Source organism: Talpa occidentalis, unplaced genomic scaffold (genome assembly GCF_014898055.3).
Source record: "Talpa occidentalis isolate TD23 unplaced genomic scaffold, MPIMG_talOcc4v2.1 talOcc4.14, whole genome shotgun sequence".
NCBI lineage: Eukaryota > Metazoa > Chordata > Mammalia > Eulipotyphla > Talpidae > Talpa > Talpa occidentalis.
In genome coordinates, this window is record NW_023601433.1 from 26,703,186 (window position 1) to 26,726,691 (window position 23,506).

A 23,506-nucleotide genomic window follows, 5' to 3' on the forward strand; every position below is an offset into this window, starting at 1 on the left:
CTCGGCTTCTTTGCTCCTGCTGGCATCCCCGTGATGCCATCCTTAAAAGCCCAGACTTAGCCCAGGTGAATCCCATCTACCTATGCCCACACCCTACTCCAGGTGCCCGCCATCAGGCATGCATTCAGGACCACAGGGTTCCGTCATCTATCCTGATGGCAGGAGGGCAGAAAAGCCTGATACTTTTACCTTACCCTACACCTGTGGAATGCAATGAAAATTATTGGGGTTCAGATGATGAGATTCGGACTGTGGGGTTCTTGGGTCCCTCTGAGAAAGAATTCAGATGTTACCATTCATCAGCACTCAGCAAGTTTATTGAGGGAAGGAAAAAAAGGAGAGAGTCGCCTGCACAGATAAAGGCGGGCAATCTTGAAAAACAAGAACTGCTCAAAGACTGTCTTAATAGATGTGGTAAACGATCATTAAAACTAAACAACTTTATTATTCTAATGGTAGAAATTCATTAAGTAATATATTACATTTAATAGAAAAGCCTTTTTCATTAAAACTGAGAACAGGAAATTCCATTTATATATCGTTTAGAAAAGCAAAAAGTTAACACAGCACTACTGCTAGCAGACAGGGTGAGGGGCACCCTGAAACCCCCACTCACACACTTTAAATGGTTTCTGCCATTCACCACATAAAGACAAAGAATACTTAGCGTGAAAGAACTTTAATAGTAATGCAGTGACAAAGGGACTGGTCTTCTCCTGCCCACCAGATAAGCATTCCAATCTATTGCATTTAAGTATGTCTTAAACAGCAGGTGTTAACAAAGCAAGCTGGCACACCAGAAATCTCCATATATCTGCATCAAAAGGACATGCTGACCCTTGGCCACCTCCCCCCACACCCCCTTTTTTTTTCACTCCTTTGTATAAATATCCCTGCACAATGCCAAAGAGCAGGATGGTGGTCTTTCAAACAGGAAGGAGTCTGCTGCCCTTCTCAGTCTGTTGAAAAATTAAGTATTTTCCTTCTCCTCAAACTCGTATCTTTTTATTGGTTGGGGGAAAATGAGGCTGATGTTTTGTATCAATAGGACTAGTATGCACAGGGAGAAGAGAGGATAAGTTTCCCAATAAAACACCCAGTTTTCCTTCCTCTCATGGGAAAATGCCCAGTCAAGCGGGGCTGGCTCAAAACAAGGCTGCTGAGGCCTGAAAACTTGCCACAAGTCTAAGGCAACTTCTGGCAGAGAACCATAGGAAAGGGGCAGAAGGGACCATGCGAATCTAGGAGGACAGAAGCAAAATCAAAGTGACAGGAGTGTGGGAGGGAGATGAAAAGGGCACCGTGCATAGTTTAAGAATCTGCACATACTCACTGAGAGAGGCTGCTCCAGAGCGGACCGGAGAAGCAGCACCACAAATTTTCGGAGTTGTTCACCATCTGGAATGAAAGCCTTCCCCCCGCCCCCCACTGATCATTAACTGTTTAATTCACTATAAATCAGCCAGTTAGAAGGCCTCCCTGGTGGCCTAGGGGTTAAGTCTCAGCACTATCACCACTAAGGCCTGTGTTTGATCCCTGGCCAAGGAGCAAACCATATATGGCACAGCAGATCTGTCCTGTCTTGCCTGCTGCTCCCCTTAGCAGTGTATTTCAATAAAGCCACCTGTTCTGCTCCCCATTCTACTACTTCTCACCCCCTGCACCTCTGGCCTACATCCCAGTTCTTTGACCCCGCCCCCCCCACAAAAAAAATCAGCCAGTTAGAGATAAGGTGTTAGAATACTTTCGTTGCAGCATTGTGGGACCTTCCCTTTTTTAGTGAGCTTTCACTGTTACAGCACTAAATAAAAATTAGATAAAACTAAAAATATGCCATGCTGTTAGCAGAAGGACAATACAATGAAAACGGCTTTTCAGAAAAACATTTTATTACTGTAATTGCTATCCTACTTACAATTTTTGGCAACATTAATAAAATAACAAATTTTATCTGAAAGAGCAAGCAAGTAAAATAGACAAGGAAATTCACAAAGGGTAATAACAAAATAGTAATCTTGACGGATATTCAATATATTTGTAAACAAAGCAAAGTGACATTGCCTTAAAAAAATATAGGGGTATCAGTAGAAAAACAGAAAACTCCTGAAGAACTCAACTCAACTTCTTTTTGTTACAGGCACAGAAACTGACTCAAGCTAGCTCAGTTCTAAGAAAGAAGCAAAGCCCTTGATGATTATCTTTCCAACTTTTTGTGAAAATCTAATTAGATAGGAAAGAAAGGGGGTGGGTGGGGACATAAAGTGCCTTTAAGGAGATTAAATGGAAATGCAGAGGGCAAATTTGTCTGTTATTTTAATAACATTGGTGAAGATCAATGAACCAAAGAAACTCAATTAAAAGGGGCAGCAAGCCATGTAGGCTTGTGGGAAAAAGCATTCCAAGTAAGAGAAGAGCAGTTGCAAATTCTTTGGATCAGAAGATAAATGATTTGCTTGAGGAAAAGCAAAGCCAGTATGCTAAAAAATAGTACATGTGGGGAAAATGGTAGATGAGTGTGACAGAGGATGACAGAGAAGGGGAGAAAGTAGGCCGGGACCTTATCAGTGGAACCTGCAGTTGGCAACATAGATAGCAATTTGTACTCCTTAGGAGCATGCATTAGTGAAACAGCAAACAGTGTTGGTTAATACTAAGCAACCAGAAAAACACAAAACATTTCATATTTTTTACCACAGAAACAGAATAAGGGAGATAAGTATGCAAAAGTTTGCAGATCTATTTATACACAGAATTCTGTTTCCACATGAGTACAGAACAAGTGGAATAAATACATGAACACACACACACACACACACACACACACACACACACACAAAATCTTTCTATACCTAAAGAAAGGGGTTTGGGCTGAAACTGTAGCAAGTGCCTTGGCCCAGGCAAAGTAACTGAAAAGGCATAGTAAAATGTTCAAAGTGCAAATCAATCAATCAAGCACCCAGTAAATAAATACAACGGATTTATACATAGGAAATAATCTAAAAGATGGAAAATATACTCAAAGCTTTTGTTATCTGGAGTCCTTCCTCCCCAATTCTAAAAGGTATGCTAAGCCCTTGATTATCATTTCTCATCTTTTTGGGAAAACTTGGAATTTATGAGATTGAGGAGGAAGGAAAGGAGTAGGTAAGATAGGGTGTCTTTAAGGAAGAGGCGTAAGCAAGAGAAAAAGAGATTTCTCCTGGTTTAGGTTTATAGCCAAGATCTCAGATTCCTTGAGGTGGTGTACAGAGGCAACTAGGAACCTGGGTCATTATGGAGGAAGAAGGGATGGCACTAGAACATGCCTAGGGAGACTCAATCCTGGAAACCTACAGAAGTAGCCATGGCTACTGATGTTCAGAAACCTTTACTCAGAGAGTTCCCCACAGCTCTGAAAGAGCAGTTGGAGATGGTACATATCATTCTGTATACTCAGATTAGATAAAGGACAGTAATGCTGAGACTAATACTTACTGACATAAATGGGACATTTATTGCACACTGGAGTATGTCAACACCCAACTTCATTTGATAGAAAGGAAAATCATATGCACAACAACACAGTAACTAATATTAATACATTCATGTCCAAGGCAAGATACCAAATTGCAAACTCCACATTTTTAATTAGGATAAGATACAAGTATTCAGAAAAATATAAGGAAAAAAATCCTATAATGCATTTTAGTCAGCAACCACGGGTTGTTTTTACCTGTTTGTACATTAGATAAGCCCCCATTCCAGCTTAACAGCAAGAGAACTAAATTTAGACTAGTCCATGAACTGGACAGATACCATTTGGCCCTTTTTGTTTAAAGCTATGAGTCTAGTACAATTCAAAACACGGACATTGGGACTTCTTTCCCTTAGGAAAGTTCACTTGCTTTACTTCTGTGGCTGAAAGGGATATGGCTAGTTTATTCTAACTAAAGGCCAACCAAGTGGGAAGGGAGGAAACAAACTATATTTTCATTTGGATCACTTAACAGGACCCAGACCACAGGCTCAGGCCCCGTTTTATTAATTACCATTGCTTCTCCTCAGAAACCAATGATATACAGCAGTTGCTGAGTGTCTATAGGGCCCCCCTGCCAAATGCAGGCATTTTATTTTAATGGTTTTGCTTTTTTTGGGGATATTCTTGAGCTAGGGAAAGACACTCTGAGACAGCTATTTTTTGGCTTTGGCTCTACGACAAAAGTATGTGTCTCTCCCTCAGCTGTGACAAGGGGCCACTGCTCTCTTTTGACTTTTAGTCAGTCAACTGACTATTGACTAACTTCCTGGTCACCATACATGTCACAGCTTATCCCTGAACTTCTCCACACCCATGCTTTCAGAGCTAGGTTAATTTAAGCCAGCAAAACAGAGGCACTTCTGGGAGTTCAGCAGCAAACAGGACCACTCCATAACAAAGCCATTCCAACCTGACTAAAGTTAATTCTTCAAGGCATGGACAAAGTTGAAAATAAAATTAAATACTTAAAACACTCTATTGAATCTATATACCGACAGAAGAACTTTCAAACTTGGGCATAACATGAAAAATCCAACATAATAAATAGTTTCCCACTTTTCTTTTTCTTTCCTACACACATATACATGCATAAACACCTTTTATGTGTTAGAAAGACAGAATACACAAAAATCAGGTAATACATTTTAAAATGTAATCTCAAATTAAATATTGCCTTTCATGAATTTTTTAAAAAACCTCATGAGATGAGCCACTGAGTTCACTATTTTTAATGCTACTGAACTATGTAAAACGTGTATTTTTTGTTTTTATTGTGATTTTTACTTGGTTTGAAATATTTGTGATTTACTGAACCTAGGATTAATGCAGGTTTTTTGAAATTCTACTTTTTGACTTGGGAAGTGACGGTTCCGAATCAGAGGTGCTCACGGTAATGGACGCTACTTCCACTGATCCTGGTTGAAGAGGCCCCAGTGACACTTGAATAACAACTTTTGTTTCAGGAGGCAATCCTTCTAGTTGCTTAGGCTTCTTAAACATTTGATGACATTGGGTCTTGTGCTCCATTTTCTCTTTGAAAGTTAAGAACTGTAACCGGCATTTGGAACACTGGTGAACACTCTTTTCCCAGTGTCCTCTATAATGACACATGTATGGTGATGCAGTTTTGAAAATTTTAAGACAAAATGGACAAAGCAAATTCTTGGTGTTTTCATGGCATGTTCTGAAATGTGTTTCTACGTCAGCAAAGACCGATGATCTATAGTTGCAAACCTGGCACACATAGGGCATCTCCCCAGGCTTATGATTGTCCTTCATGTGCTCTAAGAGAACTTGGTCTGTTTTGAATGATAATTCACAAATTTTGCAGACAACAGAAGGCTCCTGGGTAGTGTGTACACTTTCGATGTGACACTGCAGCTGGAAGGGTGTGGGAAACTGCCGGTGACAGTGCTGACAGGTGGTGTGGTTTTCCCAGCTGTCACTCTTCTGCTTCTCAAGTTCCAAATGGTGCTTCATGTGATTCATAAACTTAACATTTTTTAGAACTTTCAAGCAGCTGAGGCATTTAAAGATTGTGTGAGTCTTCTGTTCTGGCTGTTCATCTCCTTTATGCTGTCCATAGTAAAAGTCACTAAGTAACACAATCAGATTTTCTTTCTTGGGATCAACAGTGTTGTTTTGACTTGCGAGACTCAAAATGTCTGGTTTTGCCAATTTATTTTCCCTACTGGGATTTATAGGCTTAAAATGGACACTATCCTTTGGCAAAGCTGTTGAAAAAGGTGCTCCATTCTGAACATGGCTTAATGAGGTATGAAGATCATTCATTGAGGGTATGCTTTGCTGAGCAGTGACTGTATGGACAACACCTGAAGGGGACAAAGCTGAAGAATGTCCCTCTATGATTTCATCACTGAATTTAGCTCTTTTGGGATTTACACTGTTCACTTCAGAAGTGGAAGTTTGCTTTGATACATGAGGACTTTCACTCATACCTCCCACAGAAAGTGCTGCTCCTGAATGCTGCAATGAACTTGTGAATGAAATCAAAGGAGAACATAACTCTACAGAGCTATTAGGCACAACTTGTGAATTGTTTTTATAATCAGGTTTTGACAAAGGCTCAATAGTAACAGGGCTATCTGTTGATCTTGATTCAGATTCAGAAAGTGGCGAAATAGTCACTGCTTCTGATGGTGGGGTTCCGTGACTTACAGGTCGCAATTTGTGAGCAGCATCTTTTCTGAGGTGACCATACTTTTTTCTCCTTAAACATGAACCTGGGGTGACTCTGTTTAAAATGTTTGAAACAACTGGTTTTGAATGTGAAGTCACCCCAACAAAGATTAGCTCAGCATCTTCATTTCCATGTTCTACACCAACAAAGATCAATTCAGCATCTTCACTATCTACTTGTTTGGTTTCTCTTCTGTTCTGTGGTTTCGGCTCATCTTCTTCAGATAACACATACGGTTGTTCCATTTTCTAATATTTTTATTCTTGAGTGGTGTGGCCACAACTCCCAATGCTTCCTTTACATAAACTGCCACCTAAGTACAAACACACTGCACATCAGTAAGTATAGAAAAATACATTATCTTATTTAATTTTCTCCAAAGCCCTAAGTTCATTATAAATACCATTATTTTTACAGAGGACACAGAGACTCCAAGAGGATAAACAACAGCTTAACGCCCATGTTTACAATAATCTAGAATCATGGCTTTGTCCTATATTTGATTATAGTCTGTTCTATTAAAAAAAAATTCCAACTAACCACTAGGTAAAATCACATACAAAGGACAAATAGTATACAATGGCATCATGTGTACTGTTTAGAAACATGGGCTTTGAACTAGAATATTAAGGTGGAATTCTAAATTAGCCACATACTAGCAACATCTTCTTTGGCAGGACTTTCTTTTAATGTGCTTCTGTATCTTAAAGGCAAAAATTCTTATTTCATAGACTTGAGGGAACAGCTCCTTTTAAAAAGCACCACCATTCAATGGCAGAACTGGAAGAAACTTTATAATGAATGTACATTTCTCAACTGATTCATATATCCTAATTTTATAAGTATTAATATTGAAAAGTATCAAATTTAAATATTAGCATAAGAGTCTTTACACATAGTCAACAAATAACATAATTCAATGTCAAGTACTTAGCACATGCCCAGTATTTTAGATATGAACTCTCTTGATAATCTCATTTCAACTCCAGGTCTTAATTACAATCCATTCACTGAATCTTCCTGAATTTATCCATTCAGTCCTTAACTTAAACCCAACAGTGCTTCCTCCATCATCCCACCTCAGTCTGTTCTCCACATGGCAAAGTGATTTGGCTAGGACAGATTATATACTGGTTATATACTGTTCATCCCTAAACCATCCAATGGCTGTATGGTTCACTCAGTAAAAAAGCAAGTCCTTCCAATGCCTACAAAACCATGCTTTCAGCCCTACCTGCTGCCATACTACATGTATCTCATATTCCTCTTCCCCATGCACTTTGGCCTGGCCACACTAACCTCCTTGCTATTTCTTGAACACATGGAACACTTTGCTTTGCTTGGGGCCTTTGTATTTGCTGTTCCTCTTATCACCCTGTTCTTTTCCAAGTCTCCTTCTCAGAGAAGTTCTTAAATATTTCAAGCAACCTCTAACTCACATTCCTAGTTTCTCTTCATTTCTGTTCAATTCTCAAGCCCTTATAGCCCACCTACCACATTGTCAACTTTGTCTTGATCATTTTCTATTATTTATCCAATAAAATGTTAACTCCAAAAAGTGGGGGCTGACTTTTACTAACTACTGAATCTCCAGAACAAAGAACAATGCCTGGCATAGGCACAGGAGCTCCATAAATACATAATTTGTTAAATGAATGAACAGTAACTCTCATTAATTAGAACATGTATTTATAGAGCAGATGATGATCCATTAATTCAACCTTGTCAGAACCTTGTGAGAAATTCTATAGGCCAATAACATAATTAAAGCTAACTTTTTACAAAAATTTAGGATTACAACCCCAGAGTAAAAATAATAGTAATTTCTATTGAGACCTCTACATAAACACATATAAATAACTGCCCTTATAACATGGGATTTTTTTTTAAAGATTTATTCATTCATGCACACAAAAACTGGGGCACAGGCCAGAAGTGTGGGGGGTGAGAGGCTCCACCAGAGACAGAGTGAGGAAGTGAGGAACAAAACAGGCAGAATGACTGAAATACACTGTTGAGGGGAGCAGTGGGCGAGTCAGGAGAGGCGTGCTGTGCCATGTGGCAATCTCCTTGGCCAGGGATTGAACTCATGCTGCAGTGGCTGCAGACAGCCTCATAGGTTGCCCTTAACCCCTTGCATCACCAGGGAGGCATAACATGGGACATTTTAATATTTCATTTCACTTTTCTTAAATTATCAACCACAAAATCAATTATTATGACTCATCAGTACATGCGTGGTTTGAAAAACACTGGTTTAAAACTACAAAATGTTAACAAAACCACAGTTCAAAACTCACCCATTTCTCACTAAGACATAATGTCAAAATTATCCAATATGGATCCTTCAAATCAGCAAAATCCAATTTATATTTATAAAAATTAGACTGGCATCTAATAGGTACCTTGTACTTCTCAATAGTCAGCATATTAGTTATAATTTTGGAGCGAGCGATATTTAATATTGAAAATGTGACCAATTTGGAAGTGAATTAAAACACAAATACCAATATTAAGCTTAATAAAAATTATTTACAGTTTTCATCACTTATTCCATAACCATATTCTGCTTGCCAAGCACTGAGTAGGAAGTGATAAATGCATGAAATTTATAGTTTAGTATGTGATTAGTGATTTACAACTCTTAAAAAACTAAGATGAAGTAGATAATTAGGAGCTGTATAGTGTAGAAAAACATAATGAGGCAGATTTCCTTAAGCACTGCTCTTTGGAACCAATGAAAATTGATTTAGTCTCTCTACATACAACTGCTATCATCTAATGCCAGTACCATGCCACTAGCGCATTGTTTCTCAACATAAGCACTACTGACATTCTGAACTATATAATTCTTTGTTATGGGAGGCTGTCAGATGCATTTAAAATTCTTAGCAGCATCCCTGGCCTCTACTCACCAATTACCAAGAGCATCCCCTAGTTGTGGCAAACAAAAAGGTTCTATAGGCAAACTTCTACTCTAACCCAATGTTTTCTCAGGATTACTTAACACATGTCTAGTAACTAACTTCTAGGTAATTCTATATGTATACCTACTATCCTCTCGAAAAATCACATGATAATTTGAAAATTAATTTGATTATCTGAGGATGTACTTTAATTTTTATTTTTTTAAAAAAGATTTATTTATGCATACAAGAGCTGAGGTGTAGGCCAGAGGTGGAGGGGGCTAAGTACAGATAGATGGACTGAAATACACTGCTGAGGAAGAGCAGCAGGCAAACAGGAGAGGTCTGCTGTGCCATGTGGGAAGCTCCCTGGCTGGGGATCAAACTCTAGCAGCATAGTGCTGTGACTTAACCAGGGAGGCCCTGAAGATGGACTTTTAAAGCCAAGAAAAGTTTATGATTTACCTAAAGCTATATGTAGTATATGTGGGATTTGGAGACAGTACTAAAACATATGATTACTATATTCAAGTTCTGTGTTCTTTCCACTAGAATTCTGACCATGCATGTCCGATAATGGTGTTATTAACTGCTTAGTCTCTAAGGATCAAAGTGCCTCACTATACTCTCCTTTTATGAAACCTGTTCAAACTTCACCTGCACTGTACCTCCTATCAAATTAGTCACAGTGATTCTAAGTAACTTTTTGGAGCACTGGTCATTCTATATACCTTTTATTTCCATTTCCATCAAAGCATCTCACCATAGCTTATAGGTTTAGGTGCTAGTTTCCATATTATTCTGTCTTGTCTGTTGTTTAAGCTATACATATCACTAGATGAATCTTAAAATATCACTGTAATTATATCACCCCCCTATTCCTAAATGTTAAATGACCCCTTCAATTCTAGAAGTATTGTAGATTATGCCATGGACTAAACTCATGTTAAAGTTCTAACCCCCAATGTGATAACTGAAGATGGGTCTTTTGGGCAGTTAACTAAATCCTCAAAAAACATCACAAATGGGGCCTCCCTGGTGGCGCAAGGGGTTAAGAGGCAACCTACAAGTTGTCTGCAGCCGCTGCAGCATGAGTTTCATCCCTGGCCAGGGAGCTTCCCACATGGCACAGCAGACCTCTCCTGACTCGCCCGCGGCTCCCTCAGCAGTGTGCTTCAGTCGATCTGCCTGTTCTGTTCCCCACTCTGTCTCTGGTGAATCTTCTCACCCCCCACACCTCTGGCCTACACCCCAGCACTTGTATGCATAAATAAATCTTAAAAAAAAAATCACAAATAAGATATAAAGGAAGCAGGTCCTGTTTGATTTACCTCTATCAATATTATAATGAAATGACTTTGAAGAAACCTTACTGGACGACTTGCTATTAGGTTTAGATGAGGTCAAAAGGGTAGAGCCTTTTATGATGGGATTAGTGTACTTATAAGGAGACATCAGAACTTGCCTCCTCTATATCTCCCCCCACACCTAATACGAGGAAACAGCAAGATGTAGGTCTGCAGTTGGGAAAGGAGCCCTCAGTGAGGAACTAGAGCAGCAAGTACCTTGATTTTGGACTTCCTAACCTCCAAAACTATGAGAAATAAATTCCTATTGCTTAAAAATTTTTTTTAAAATACAAAGTCCAGTAACATTGTTGAACTTTCATCCAACTGATCTTGGTTGGATTTTCAGCTGTATTCCCTACTAATTAGCTTTCTATCCAATCAGTCATTCAAGATGAAAAGTGAAGAGTAAAGAATAAATCAGACATAAAAGTGAGTAAATTAAAACCTAGTCAGAGTTCATTCAGAACAAAAGTAACATTAGACCATGGTACTTTTCTAAGTGCTCTTATTTTATGTAATTTACCAGAACCTTCAGATATTGGCATGGGAGACTGGACATACAGAGACCTACTACATCTAAAGGGTCAGTTCTCAAAAACCACTTCCTACCCCCACCAAAGATGTTCCTGTGGGCTATGAGACAAGTCAATGACAAGGTTTTATTGCAAAAACAGCTGAGAGGTAAGTGAGTGATGACCCACCTCCCAGGTTATTCTGGTAGTTTTTTTAACTGAGTATTATAGTGCTACCCCAGCTTTATCACGCATTAGTCCTTCTTAATTAACTTTCTTATTGAGCCACGAGGACTCCTCTGGTACCTATCCTCACTATTTTCATTTGCTGGGCCCTTTTCATCCTACTACTATTTCTCCATATTCCTGTCAAATTCCCTTAATCTCATTCATCCAGAGTACTAGTATCACTTCCCTACCACTCCTCTCTCCCTTCTCCTCCATTAACTCGATGCATTTGCTGCCTCAAAAATTAATTTAATGCCCATTAAACACAGGATCATTAAAACTGCAGTAAACATATGCATTCCATCCTAAGGAAACTAAGTAAAACAAAAATAGTATTTCATAAATATTTTAACAGAATTTTTTTTAAATAAATAAGCTCAGGATGATAGAAGAGTAAAAATAGGGTCTAATCTAGCCTCGGAATCTAAGAAGGAAACAATTACTAAATCAAGGTTATTTTTTAGGATAAAAGTTGTTTGAACTAGGCGATCAGCCATAATTTTTTACACTTGCTATATTTAAATTTTGTAGAATAAAACATTTAAAAAATAAATATTTGAGCCTCCCAGGCGGCACAGGGGTTATGTCTCAGGGCTATCAGGCTCTCACCACTGTGTCCTGAGTTCGATCCCCGGTCAGGGAGATAACCCACATATGGCATAGCAGACCTCTCCTGTCTTGCCCACTGCTCCCCTCACCAGTGTATTTCAGTAAATCTGCCTGTTCTGCTCCCCACTCTGTCTTTGGTGAATCCTCTCACCACTCACCTCAGATCTACACCCTAGCTCTTCTATTCATAAATGTTTTTTAAAAATAAATATTTATCTGCTAAATATAGACTGGGCTGAGAGAAAAAAAAAAATTACAGACCCTCATGCCAGTTAAAACTCTCACTACCTCTCTAACATTTCCCTGTACTATTCTAACATTCATTCCCTCCAATCAAGCCACTTCATAGTTTCCTTGCTGTTCCTTAAATATTCCCTTCAGAATCTGCCTGAAACCCATCTCCCAGATATTCCCAAGGCTAACATCTCCTTCAAGTCCATATCCACACTTACCTTTTCTATGAGACACTATAACCACACTGTCTCAAATTATAACACTCCTACCTACCACCTACTATTCAATCCCATGACTCTGCTTTATCATAGTCCATATCACCTTATATTCACCAGGGAATATGTACACTCAACTGTTCATTAAAGAAAAACATTGTCCAGACAGAGTTAAAGAAAGGTAGGCTGAAGGAAGGGGGAGTGCTCAAATCTGGGAAATGGGCAAGTTCTTTCACTAAAATTGAGTGTTTGGAAAAGATAGGAGGTATCAGGTGAGAGGTGAATGATTTAAAAAGGGTTATGGAGGCCCACACAAAAGTTGACTAAAAGGAAATGTGATAAGGTCAATTTGTTAAGTGCTAGTAACAAACTGAAGTCAGAGGGAATGATGGAATAAGGAACTACAAATATGTGATGCTTCATAAAAGTAAAAAGAGACTAGCAAATATTTTTAAAATCTTTTTTTTTTTTCAGATCCTGGAAATTAAGCAAAGGCTTGGAAAAAATCAAATGATTTTTGTGGAAAACAGTTTGGCAGTTTCTTGAAAAGTTAAACAGAATTATTATATGATACCACAAATCCACTTTCAGGTATACAGCCAAAAGAACTAAAAAAAGATATTCCAAATATATGCAATGTACATGCAAGTTTATTGTAGCACTATTCACATTAACAGTGGGAATAACATGACTGTGCATCAGCGGATAAATGGATAACAAGTTGCAGTACATACATATACTGGAAAATTATACACCCATAAAAAGAAATACTGATAGATGCTACAACTTGGAAATACCCTGAAAACATGTAAAGTGAAATAAATTGGACAGAAAGGTCACACCTAATGATCTCATCTATAGGAAATATCCAAAACTGATAAATCTATAGATTCTAAACACAGATTAGGGAATGCCAAGCAGCAGGTGAAAGGAGATGGAGAGAAACTGCATAATGGATAGTTTACTTTGTAATAATGGAGAGCTTTGGAACTAGACAGAGGCAGCAAATGTCTAATATTGTGACTGTAATAAATGCCACTGAATTTGATCATTTTGAAATGATTGTTTTTGTGTCATGTGAATTTCATTTCAATAAATTATATTTTAAATAAAAACCACCCAAACATAAAAAGCTGACTCAAGAAAGGAAAAACAAAACAAAACAAAACATGAACACCCCCAAAACAGTTAAAGACACTGAGTCAGTAATCAAAAAACTTCCTAAAAGAGTAACCCACGATTAGATGGATACCGTGATGAGTTCTAGCAAAATGACTATGGATGAACACTAATTCTTTGTCAACTTTTTCAAAAATTGGAAGTGAGAAGACTTTCCGGATCATTCTATGAAGCATCATAATCAGACAAAGACATCACACACACATGAAGAAAAATTAGAGGTCATTTATCCCTTATGAACCTGGAGGAGAAAATCCTCACAAAATACTAGCAAACAAAATCCAATAATATCAATGTATAGAAAGAATTATACACGATGACCAAGTGGGACTTATGTATGCAAAGTGGGTTCATTATGTAAAACCAACAACATTTTGCCATTTTAATAGAATAAGACTAAAAATCATGTCTGCCTGCAGAAGCAGCATTTGACAAATCTAGTCAGAATGCCCTTTCATGATGGGAAAAAAAAAAAAAAAAACACTCAACAAAAGGGAACTTTCTCAAGGAGACAAAGGGCATCTGTAAAAGACTAATAGCAAGTATCATACTTAATGGTGAAAGACTGAACCCTCCCTCTAATATCAGGAACAAGACAAGGACGTCCATGTATACCACTCTGATTCAACCTGATAATGGAGGCTTTATATCTAGAGCAATTGGGCAAGAGGCAAAAAGCATTCAAATTAGCAAGGAAGAAGTTAATCTATACTGGAGATGACAAGGTTTTGTATATAGAAAACCCAGAAGAATCCATAAAACCAGCATTTTAGCTAATAAGCAAGTTTAGCAAGATTGTAGAATATAAGATCACTACAAAAAAATTCATTTTTATATGCTAGTAATAAACACTCTGAAAATGAAATTAAGTAAATAATTCATTTACACTAACAAGAAGAATAAAATACTTAGCAATAAATTTAACAAAAGAAATGTAAGCCTTTTATAATGAAAACATCAAATTATACTCATATTGTTAAAGCAATTAAAGAAGACCTAAATAAATGTAAAGAAATCCCATGTTCATGGATCAGAAGATTTAATATTAAGATGGCAACACTCCAAAGTTGGTCTATCATAAATCCCATCTGGCTTTTTCAAAGAAGTTGAAGCTCTTAGGGAAATGCAAGGGACTCGGGATAGCCAAAACAATTTTAAAAAGAAAAAAAAAAAAAAAAAGAAAAAAAAAAAACCAAAAAAAAAAAAAAACTGGAAGATTCATAATTTCTCATTTCAATGCTTACTACAAAACTAGAGTAATCAAGAGTATAATATTGGCAAAGGATAGAAACAGAGCAACTGAATAGAATTCAGAGTCCAGAAATAAACACATTTTCAGCAAGATTACCAAAATAATTCAGTGGAGAACAGATATGTCTTTTCAATAAATGGTGCTAGACTGAATATCCACATGTATAAGAATGAAGCTGGATCCTTGCCTCATACCATATACAAAAAAGTAACTCATAATGGATCACAGAACAGAATATAAGTGCTAAAGCTACTTTTTTAAAAAACGGGAGTAAAAGGTTTATTGAACAAAGCACCAAAAGAATAAATGACAAGAAAAACGAAACTAGCAAATTAAAAAAAAAAAATTACATTTTTTTTCTTACATTGTTGTAGTCCCCATAGCTCTCCCACCACTTTATCACCTGTGAACCATCACCATATTCCCTGTGTTCATCCCTCCCCTGTTTTTCTCCTTCCTTTGCTGTATGCCTCAGTTCTATGGTCAGCTTCTTAGTTTTGACATTTTCTTGACCTTTTGTTTGGTTTCTCTGTTTATCCTTCAAAGGACACCATCATGAAAATAAAACAACAAAATGGGAGAAAGTATTTGTAAACCACATATGTCATAAGGAACTTAAATTCAGAATATATATATATATAAGACCATTGTAACAGAAGAATAAAAAGACAACTCACTTAAAAAGTGGACTAAGGACATGAATAAACATTTCTCCAAAGGTAATAGGTAAATGGCCAGCAAGTATATGAAAAGATGACCAACATACTAATTATCAGAGTAATACAAATCAAAGCCACAATAGTGTGACACCTCACATACATCAGGAGGGTTACTATCAAAACCAACAAACAAAACCAAAAACTACCAACTGTCAGCAAGAATATGGAGAAACTGGAATCCAGGTTCTGTAGTTGGGTTGTAAAATGGTGCAACAGTTGTAAAATGGTGCAACCTCTGTACAATAGTACAGTAGTACAGAGGTTACTCAAAAAAATGAAAAATGGAACTACAATATGATCCAGCAATTCCACTTCCAGATATATCAAAAACAAATTAAAGAATGGTCTCAAAGAGACATTTGCGCACTCATGTTCACAGAAGCACTATTCAAAGTAACCAAGAAGTGGACGCAACCCAAATACCCATCAACTGATGAACACATTTTTTGAAATGTGGTACATACATATGATGGAATATTATTCAGCCAAAGAAGGAAATTCTGTCACAAGCTACCATATGCTGAACCCTGAGGATATTATAGTACATGAAATAAGCCATCACAAAAATGAAAAAAAAAAAAAAAAACCTGCATGATTCCATTGAGGAGTTTTTGTAACAAGCTTCAAATTTGTAAGATGAAAAAGTTCTAGAGATCTGTTTCAAAACAATGTTTTGAATATACTTGCTTAAAAGTGCAAGTGGTAAACGTTAAAAGTGGTAAATGTTTTTATGTATAAGATAAAATATTTGTTTAAATTTAATTATAAAGTATTTTAAATTGTAATGAAATTCTTAAAATCTCATTAAAAATGGGTGAAATATTTGAATAGACATTTTTCTGAAGAAAATATATAAATGACCAATAATGACAAGAAATACTGCTCAACACAATCATTAGAGTAATGTAAATCAAAACTAAAATGAGGTAATACTTCACATCCAATAGGGGTGGCCAGAATCAAAAGAACAGGAATGAGAGGTGCAAAGGACCTGTGACAATTAGAATCCTCGTATATTGCTGGTGGCAATGTAAAAAACAAAAACAAAAAAAGGTGCACTTTGGAAAGCAATTTGACAGTACTTCAAAAATTAAATGGAGAGTTACCATATGATCCAGCAATTACACTCCTACCTATATATATATGGAACTGAAAACAAAACCTTGCATAAGAACATTCACTGCAGCATTATTCATAAATAGCCATGATGTACAACCAACCCAAATGTTTAACTGACAAATTTATAAACCAGCTGTGTTATATCCAAATAATGGAATTCAGCCATAAAAAGAAAGTTCCCCTGTACATGTACAACATGGACGAACCTTGAAGACATGCTAAGTGCATACAGTCAGTCACAAAAAGGTCACATACTGTATGACTTCACTTAAAGAAAATATTAGGAGAAATCTATAGAGGGAAATAAACTAGAGGGAAAGAAGCAGGAGAGTGAAGTAGGTCAAATAATGACCCCCCAAAATATCAAATTCCTAAACTCTGAAACATGTGTATTTTACCCGATTTGGAAAAAGTCTTTGTAGATGTGGTTCAGTTAGGATCTTGAGATGGGGAAATTTTCCTGGTTTATACAAGTGGTCCCAAAATGCTGTCACAAATGTACTTATGAGAGGCACAGAGAGATTACACACATACACAAGGAAAAAGTGATATGCAAAGACCAGAGGGATTATACCCACTCTCAAGGAATGCCAACCCTGACAAGTTGGAAAAAGAATATATTCTCCCTGAGAGTACTGGGGGACTGTGTTCCTGCCAGCATACTGATTTAGATCCAATGATAACTGATTTCCAACTCTGGTCTCCAGAACTGAGATGGAATAAATTTTTGTTGTTTTAAGCCACCAAGCATGAGGTAACCACAGTAAACAGGTAGTGACTACTAGTGGATACAGGGTATTGGGCTTAATAAAATGTTCTGGAATTAAATAATGGTCATAGTTGTACCATTTTATGACTATACTAAAAAACTTTCAATTTCACACTTTGAAGAGTGAATTTTGTATGTGAATTACATCTTTATCAAATAAAAGAATGCTTAGCAATAGGCTGATGTGGGGCCTCCCTGGTGGCGCAGCAGTTGAGCGCTGGGTTGCGAAGCTGCCCACAGCCTCTGCAGTACCGGTTTGATCCCCGGCCACTGGGTGAGGGTCCCACATGGCTTGCAGACCTCTCCTGCCGCCTGCTGCTCCCCTCAGCAGTGTACTTCGTCCATCTGCCTGTTCTGCTCCCTGCTCTGGCTCTGGTGAATTCTCTCACCCTCCCACACTTCTGATGCACCCAATGCTTGTATAAATAACTCAATCAATCTTAAAAAAAAAAAATAGGCTGATGTGAGCTCCACATCCCAACAACTAATACTAAATTTTCAAAGCCCACTAAAATAGACTCCATTTATGTAACAAGAGTTAATTAGCATCATGGTAAAAACCAAAAATTAATCTAGCCAAAAGATTAAAGCTAGTAGGGCCTCCCGGTGGCGCAGCGGTTGTGCACTGAGTTGCGAAGCTGCCCGCAGCCTCTGCAGTGCCGGTTCAATCCCCGGCTGCTCCCCGGCCACTGGAGGAGGGTCCCGCATGACGCGCAGACCTCTCCTGCTGCCCGCTGCTCCCCTCAGCAGTGTACTTTGGTCCTTCTGCCTGTTCTGTTCCCCGCTCTGGCTCTGGTGAATTCTCTCGCCCTCCCGCACTTCTGACTGTGCCCAGTGCTTGTATAAATAAATAAATAAATAAAATAAAAATAAATCTTTAAAAAAAAAGATTAAAGCTAATATCAGTCAATTTATTAATTTATAGTGGGAAACATACATTTCAAAGGAAGGAAGAGTATCTTCCTACAGAGAGGACACTTCTCTTATTACACCAAGGACTTGGAAGACCCAATGAACTGTAAGTAGGGTTGCTAAATATCCCGGTTAAATTAGGACAATCCCAATTGAACCTGCTTTCCTTGTGTATTTAATGTGTCACTTTTCTCACTTTTCTATTTGGATGCTAAGTCAGTCAACCTAATTAGAAGGAATCTAGAGATTGTGAAAGTTATGACTGTATACTCCATCAGACCTAATGGCTCCTGTCATGAATTTCCACATAACTTGGATCTCTGATACAGGAAAGGTCCCAGGAGGAAAAATTGTGATAAAATTTTGTCTTAAAAGCAGGCTTACTCATTTTTAAATGTATATGACGCTAATGCTCACACAGAACTCTCAGAATTGTATTATTCAGTGTTATTCAAATGACTAATTTACACATTTAAGGGAAAGATGAAGGAATGAACTTTGGTAACCTGGTAGTTTATAAGTATAAGAAGCTTACAAAGAGCAATGTTATTGAGCCCACATTAACTAACTCCTAAGAAGACAAAAGATCAAATGTTCGAAGTGTGGATGTACATACATTTGTTATGTTCTGATATTCACTATTTTGGGTTAGCTAAGACCATGAAACCTTCTATGGTAGAATTAGAAGATATCCCTATCTTCTAATGTGAGAAACTGAGAAATGACACAGGAACGGAATGAAAATTTGACAGTCTCCTAACCACAGAGAGAAAGAGGTAGTAGCAAGGAACATCAAGGTGGTGTTTGAAAGGAATCTGAGCAAGAGACCATGCAATTAGTAAGCCTGATGAGCCTATCATGTGACAGGTGCTGTTCTAGGATGAGGGTTACAGCAATGATCCAAAGTCCTATTCTTCAGGGAGTCAAAATTCCATGCTATTATACATATTTTGTTATATGTAATATGTAGTATATACTAAAAATACATGAAATACTTAGTTATTTACCAAATTACAGATATATACACACAATATATGTAATTCCAAATGCTTATAAATGCTAGATAAAAAATAGAAAATGGGCCAGATAATAAGGTTGATATTTTCAGGGCATGATTATGGATATTTGGGGAAAAGTACTCCAGAAAAAAAAAAAAAAAGAAAACAAGCAAATCCAAAGGTTCTGAGACTGGAGGTGCTTAACACATTCAAGGACTGGTCAAGAGACTAACATAGGCAAGTTAATAGAAAAGGGAGAGAAGCTGGAGATGAGGTCAAAGAATGAGCTTCTTGTGGCGGAGGAGAGGCAAGATCAGGTAGGTCAATGTAGGCTATTCTAAGTTCTCTGACTTTTACTCTGACTGTGATGAGAGATCATTGGGCTGTTTTCAAGAGTGATATGTGACTTTCATCTCAACAGGATTACTCTGGTTGCTGTGTGAAATACAGACATTAGAGGGTAATACTGGAAGCAGATAGACAAGAGGCTACTGAAATCACACAAAAGAATTAAACAGGGTAGAAAAACAGACATTTTTCCAGAAGGGGTCAGAGTCTAGATCAAAATCTTTTTTTTTTTTTAAAGATTTATTTATGCAAGCACTGGGTACAGTCAGAAGCGCGGGAGGGTGAGAGAATTCACCAGAGCCAGAGTGAGCAGCAAAACAGGCAGACTGCGGCAGGAAAGGTCTGCGCAGGGAGAAATAAGCAACTGTGTTAAATGTTGCCAATAAATCAAATAACATAAAAATGAAAATTAGACATTAGATTAAGCATTATGGAGTTCATTGGTGACCTTGATAAGAATGGATTTAAAGGGGAATGGGAGAACTGGAAATCACAAATAGGGCAACCTCGTAGAAATTTTCCTGTAATAACAAGTAAATAAAAATAAAATAAATTTAAAAATAATACAAGCAAAGGGAGGATATGTATCAAAAGATGGATTTTTGAATGAGATTTAACATTACCTTCAATCTGTTTCCTAATGGGAATCATCAAGAGAAACGGAAAATATAATCCAGGGTTAAAAAAGTGACTTGCATGAACAATAACCTTGATTAAACAAGAATTGCTTGGATCTAGTACACAATAGCAATTTGGGCTTTAAGCTGGAGCCAGGGTAGTCTCAGATCACATGGCAAAGGCTGCAACAGTGGATAAGTGGTGTTATAGCCAGACTTCCAAAATGGCTCCAAATGAATTCCACTTTGGTATTCACACTCTTGTGTAGTCTTCTCTCACACTATCACAAGGTTGGCCTGTGAGACTAAACAAATACAGCAGAAGTAATAGCATGTAACTTCTGAAAATGGCTCTGTACTTTACCTTGTATGCAAACTTTCCCTGGAATTACTCATTCTGGGGGCAGCCAGCTGTCATGACAGTCAAGCAAGTGAGCTGAGAGACAGACCATCCAACACAAGTCAAGTTTCGGAGACGGCTAATCCAGCCATGAACTGGGCTATATGAGAAATCCTTAGCTAGGATCACCCAATTAAACTACTCCTGAATTTCAGACTTGCATCAATTATGAGATAACAAAGATTTGTTATTTTAAACCTTTAAGTTTGAGATAAAGTACTACAGAGTAATAACTACACAACAGTTCTCAGAGAACCATATGCACAAATTGCTGGGCAGACAACTTAACTATAATCTTGCCTAATGACATGAAATGGCCTACTCTATCCAGCTGCATTCAATCATTTCATGAAATAAAGCCCTTAAGGAAATGGCTTAAGAAAATGGACATAGAAATGAACAAACCCCATGTGATCATTTTAACCAATATATATTTGCCCTGAATGAACCATTTAACACATTAGCTGAAGTCTAAGGGTATTTTATCAGCTTGTTTCCCTTACAACATAATAAAAGCAGTTAGATTTATATAACTTAAAATTCATGGTGCTCTGACTTTTCTTTATTTTTTCTGGAAAGCAGGTGAAAGAATGTCACCACTAGCCTCCCCTTTTTCTTCTTTTATTTTTGTTTCCCTTTTGTTTTAATTTTTCACCCTCATATTTTACAAGGAAGCAATTTAGAAAGCTCCAGAATTATCCAAATCAATGACTGGCCTGAATTTATCCCACACATTCAGATTAGACACACTGAGGAAACACTGTCTAAAGAGTAATATTGTAGTACAGGAGAGAACATGACAAAAGCCAAAGGAAAAAAGACATAACCCTGGTCTTTATAATACAGACCTCTCTCTTCTTACCGCAGATGTGCGCTGAAACGTCTAAGAATATGAGAATATTCCAGGCAGGCGATCACATCCTTGAGGCAAAGAAGGATAAAGGTTACTTACATGTTACAGGAATAAACCACTGCCTACCTGGTATTTGGATTCTTTATCAAATCTCTCACACTGAAACAGAAAAGATAACTGAATTCCTTTCCCCCAAACCTGTTCCTCCAGTCCACTCTACCTCAGTGAAAAACCATCCTCAAACCAATCTAATCAAAACTCTTGAAAATTCACCCTTAATCGAGGATTCGGGACTTTATTAAGGAGGTGGGGGCTGCATTTAGAATCCAGGCAGAAATAACTAAGTAAACAAATAAACACGAAAAATATACAAGACGCTATGATAAGGAGACCAATAAATTAATTTTTAAATGCTTTAAAGGACAGCAGGGCCCACAGATGTCCAGAAGGTGGGCGACGCTGGAGTTACAAACCTGGTTGAAGATCTTCAGATGCAGCAAGTTCCACAAGACCTTGGGGGGCTGAGGGAGGAGAAGGCACTGGAAGGCACAACAGGCCCCTTCTCCAGCAGGCCTGGCCACAACCCAGACTTGGGGGATGGGGGCGCCCCGCCGGGCCGCGGGGAGGGGAAACTGACTGAAAGTGGCTCTGCAGAGATGAGGGACAGGAGGGCTGTGAGCGCGGCCCCAGGGCCCGCGGGGCCTCCCTCCCGAGGGCCGCGGCGCAGGGCAGGCCGCTCGGGCAGTGCAAGGCCCGGCCCAGTGTCCAGCCCCGCGGAGCCGCGGCCGCGAGAATCCCCGCCTTTTTTCCCTTAGGGAATACTCCGGCCGCGCCACTCCCGGGGGGCGGGGGGGTCCTTACCGCTCCCGGTTCCCGGCGGTCGGGAAGCTGCGGGCGATGCACCGGGCCCGAGGGGCTACCCGGGCGAAGCCCGAGGCGATGACGCCTCCTCAGGCCCCAGGCGCCGCCGCAGCCACCGCCGCCTCCGCACGCGCGCCCGCAGCGACCTGTGATTGGCTGCCAGGTGCGCGCACCGGGTCGGGATGGCTCCGGGGGAGGCGATCTGATTGGACGCAAGGCTGGGGCGCATGCGCGCGCCCCGGCGCCTCTGGTGGTGACCGCGGGGTGTGGGGTCAGGCTGAGAGGGGAAAGGGTGGGCAGCGAGGATTCGGAGGCTCTGGGAGGCTGTGGGCGCTCAGTCAAATCGCCAAGCAGGGTTCAAAGCCAAGGGTTTGCTCCCGGTGTACCAGGGACTGTATTTGCCAATCTGGATTCCAATTCTCATAATCCTCAGGTGTGGTTGCTTTTCTGTAAGAGCACATGCTGCCTGCCCATGAATAAGGAACTTGTCCAAACAACTGCATCTTCGAAACCATTCTCTTGAAGTTGCATCTGGGACCAGGCGAGTCCAGCCGGCCACCTGTTTTTGTGCAGTTTGCAGCACGAGCTAAGATGGAGCTTTACGTCTTTTAATGTCTGGGAAAGCCACCAAAAGGCTATTATTTGAGTGTGAAACTTACAGGAAGTCCGAATTTCAGCGTCCATGAAGTTTAATTATAACAGGGATATGCCCATTCCTTTAATTTTTTTAAAGATTTATTTATTTATGCATACAAGAACTGGGGTACAGGTCAGAGGTTGGTGGGGGGTTGAGAGGATTCACCAGCAAAAGAGTGAGGAGCAGAACAGGTGGATCCACTGAGATACACTGCTGAGGGGAGCAGCCAGCGAGACAGGAGAGGTCTGCTGCGCCATGTGGGTCAGCTCCCTGGCAGGGTAATCAAACTCCTGCTTGAAAAATCAGTGGCTTCGGGTAGCAGATAGCTTCATGGTGCTGAGACAGGGCAAGCTAGGGTTATTAGGCAGTTTTAGGGACAGTGTAGGAGGGGACCTCTGAAGAATTTAGGGAGGCTTCAGAGATAAGGATAACATTGTTAATGCTAGTCCTGGTTTCCTTCAGGTGGTAAAGGGAGGCGGATATTGGAGAAATGGAGAGTGGTTTAATTTATGGACACATTAGAAGGGCAGCTGTTTAACTTCAATGCAGGGATGCCCATCCAGAGGACTGG

At 39.0% G+C, this 23,506-nt stretch overlaps 1 protein-coding gene across 5 annotated transcripts; it reads right to left on the minus strand.

Moving 5' to 3' along the window:
* Positions 1-1,711: 1,711 nt before the first annotated feature.
* On the minus strand, positions 1,712-22,392 carry ZNF280B (zinc finger protein 280B). Of its 5 annotated transcripts, none has more exons than XM_037510233.2 (5): positions 22,299-22,392; positions 21,911-22,085; positions 21,447-21,505; positions 20,191-20,489; positions 1,712-6,531 (listed from the first exon to the last, which is right to left on the minus strand). In XM_037510233.2, the coding sequence occupies exon 5, from the start codon at positions 6,461-6,463 to the stop codon at positions 4,838-4,840; it is 1,626 nt and encodes a 541-aa protein (XP_037366130.1). In that variant the 5' UTR covers positions 6,464-6,531; positions 20,191-20,489; positions 21,447-21,505; positions 21,911-22,085; positions 22,299-22,392; the 3' UTR covers positions 1,712-4,837. The 5 variants fall into 5 exon arrangements, with proteins under 5 accessions (XP_037366130.1, XP_037366128.1, XP_037366129.1 ...); XM_037510231.2 differs by having other exon boundaries at positions 21,433-21,505; XM_037510232.2 differs by lacking the exon at positions 20,191-20,489.
* Positions 22,393-23,506: the final 1,114 nt, after the last annotated feature.

Coding starts and splice junctions, on each gene's coding strand:
- ZNF280B (XM_037510230.2), bottom strand. CDS start 6,463: ATGGAACAACCGTATGTGTTATCTGAAGAAGATGAGCCGAAACCACAG.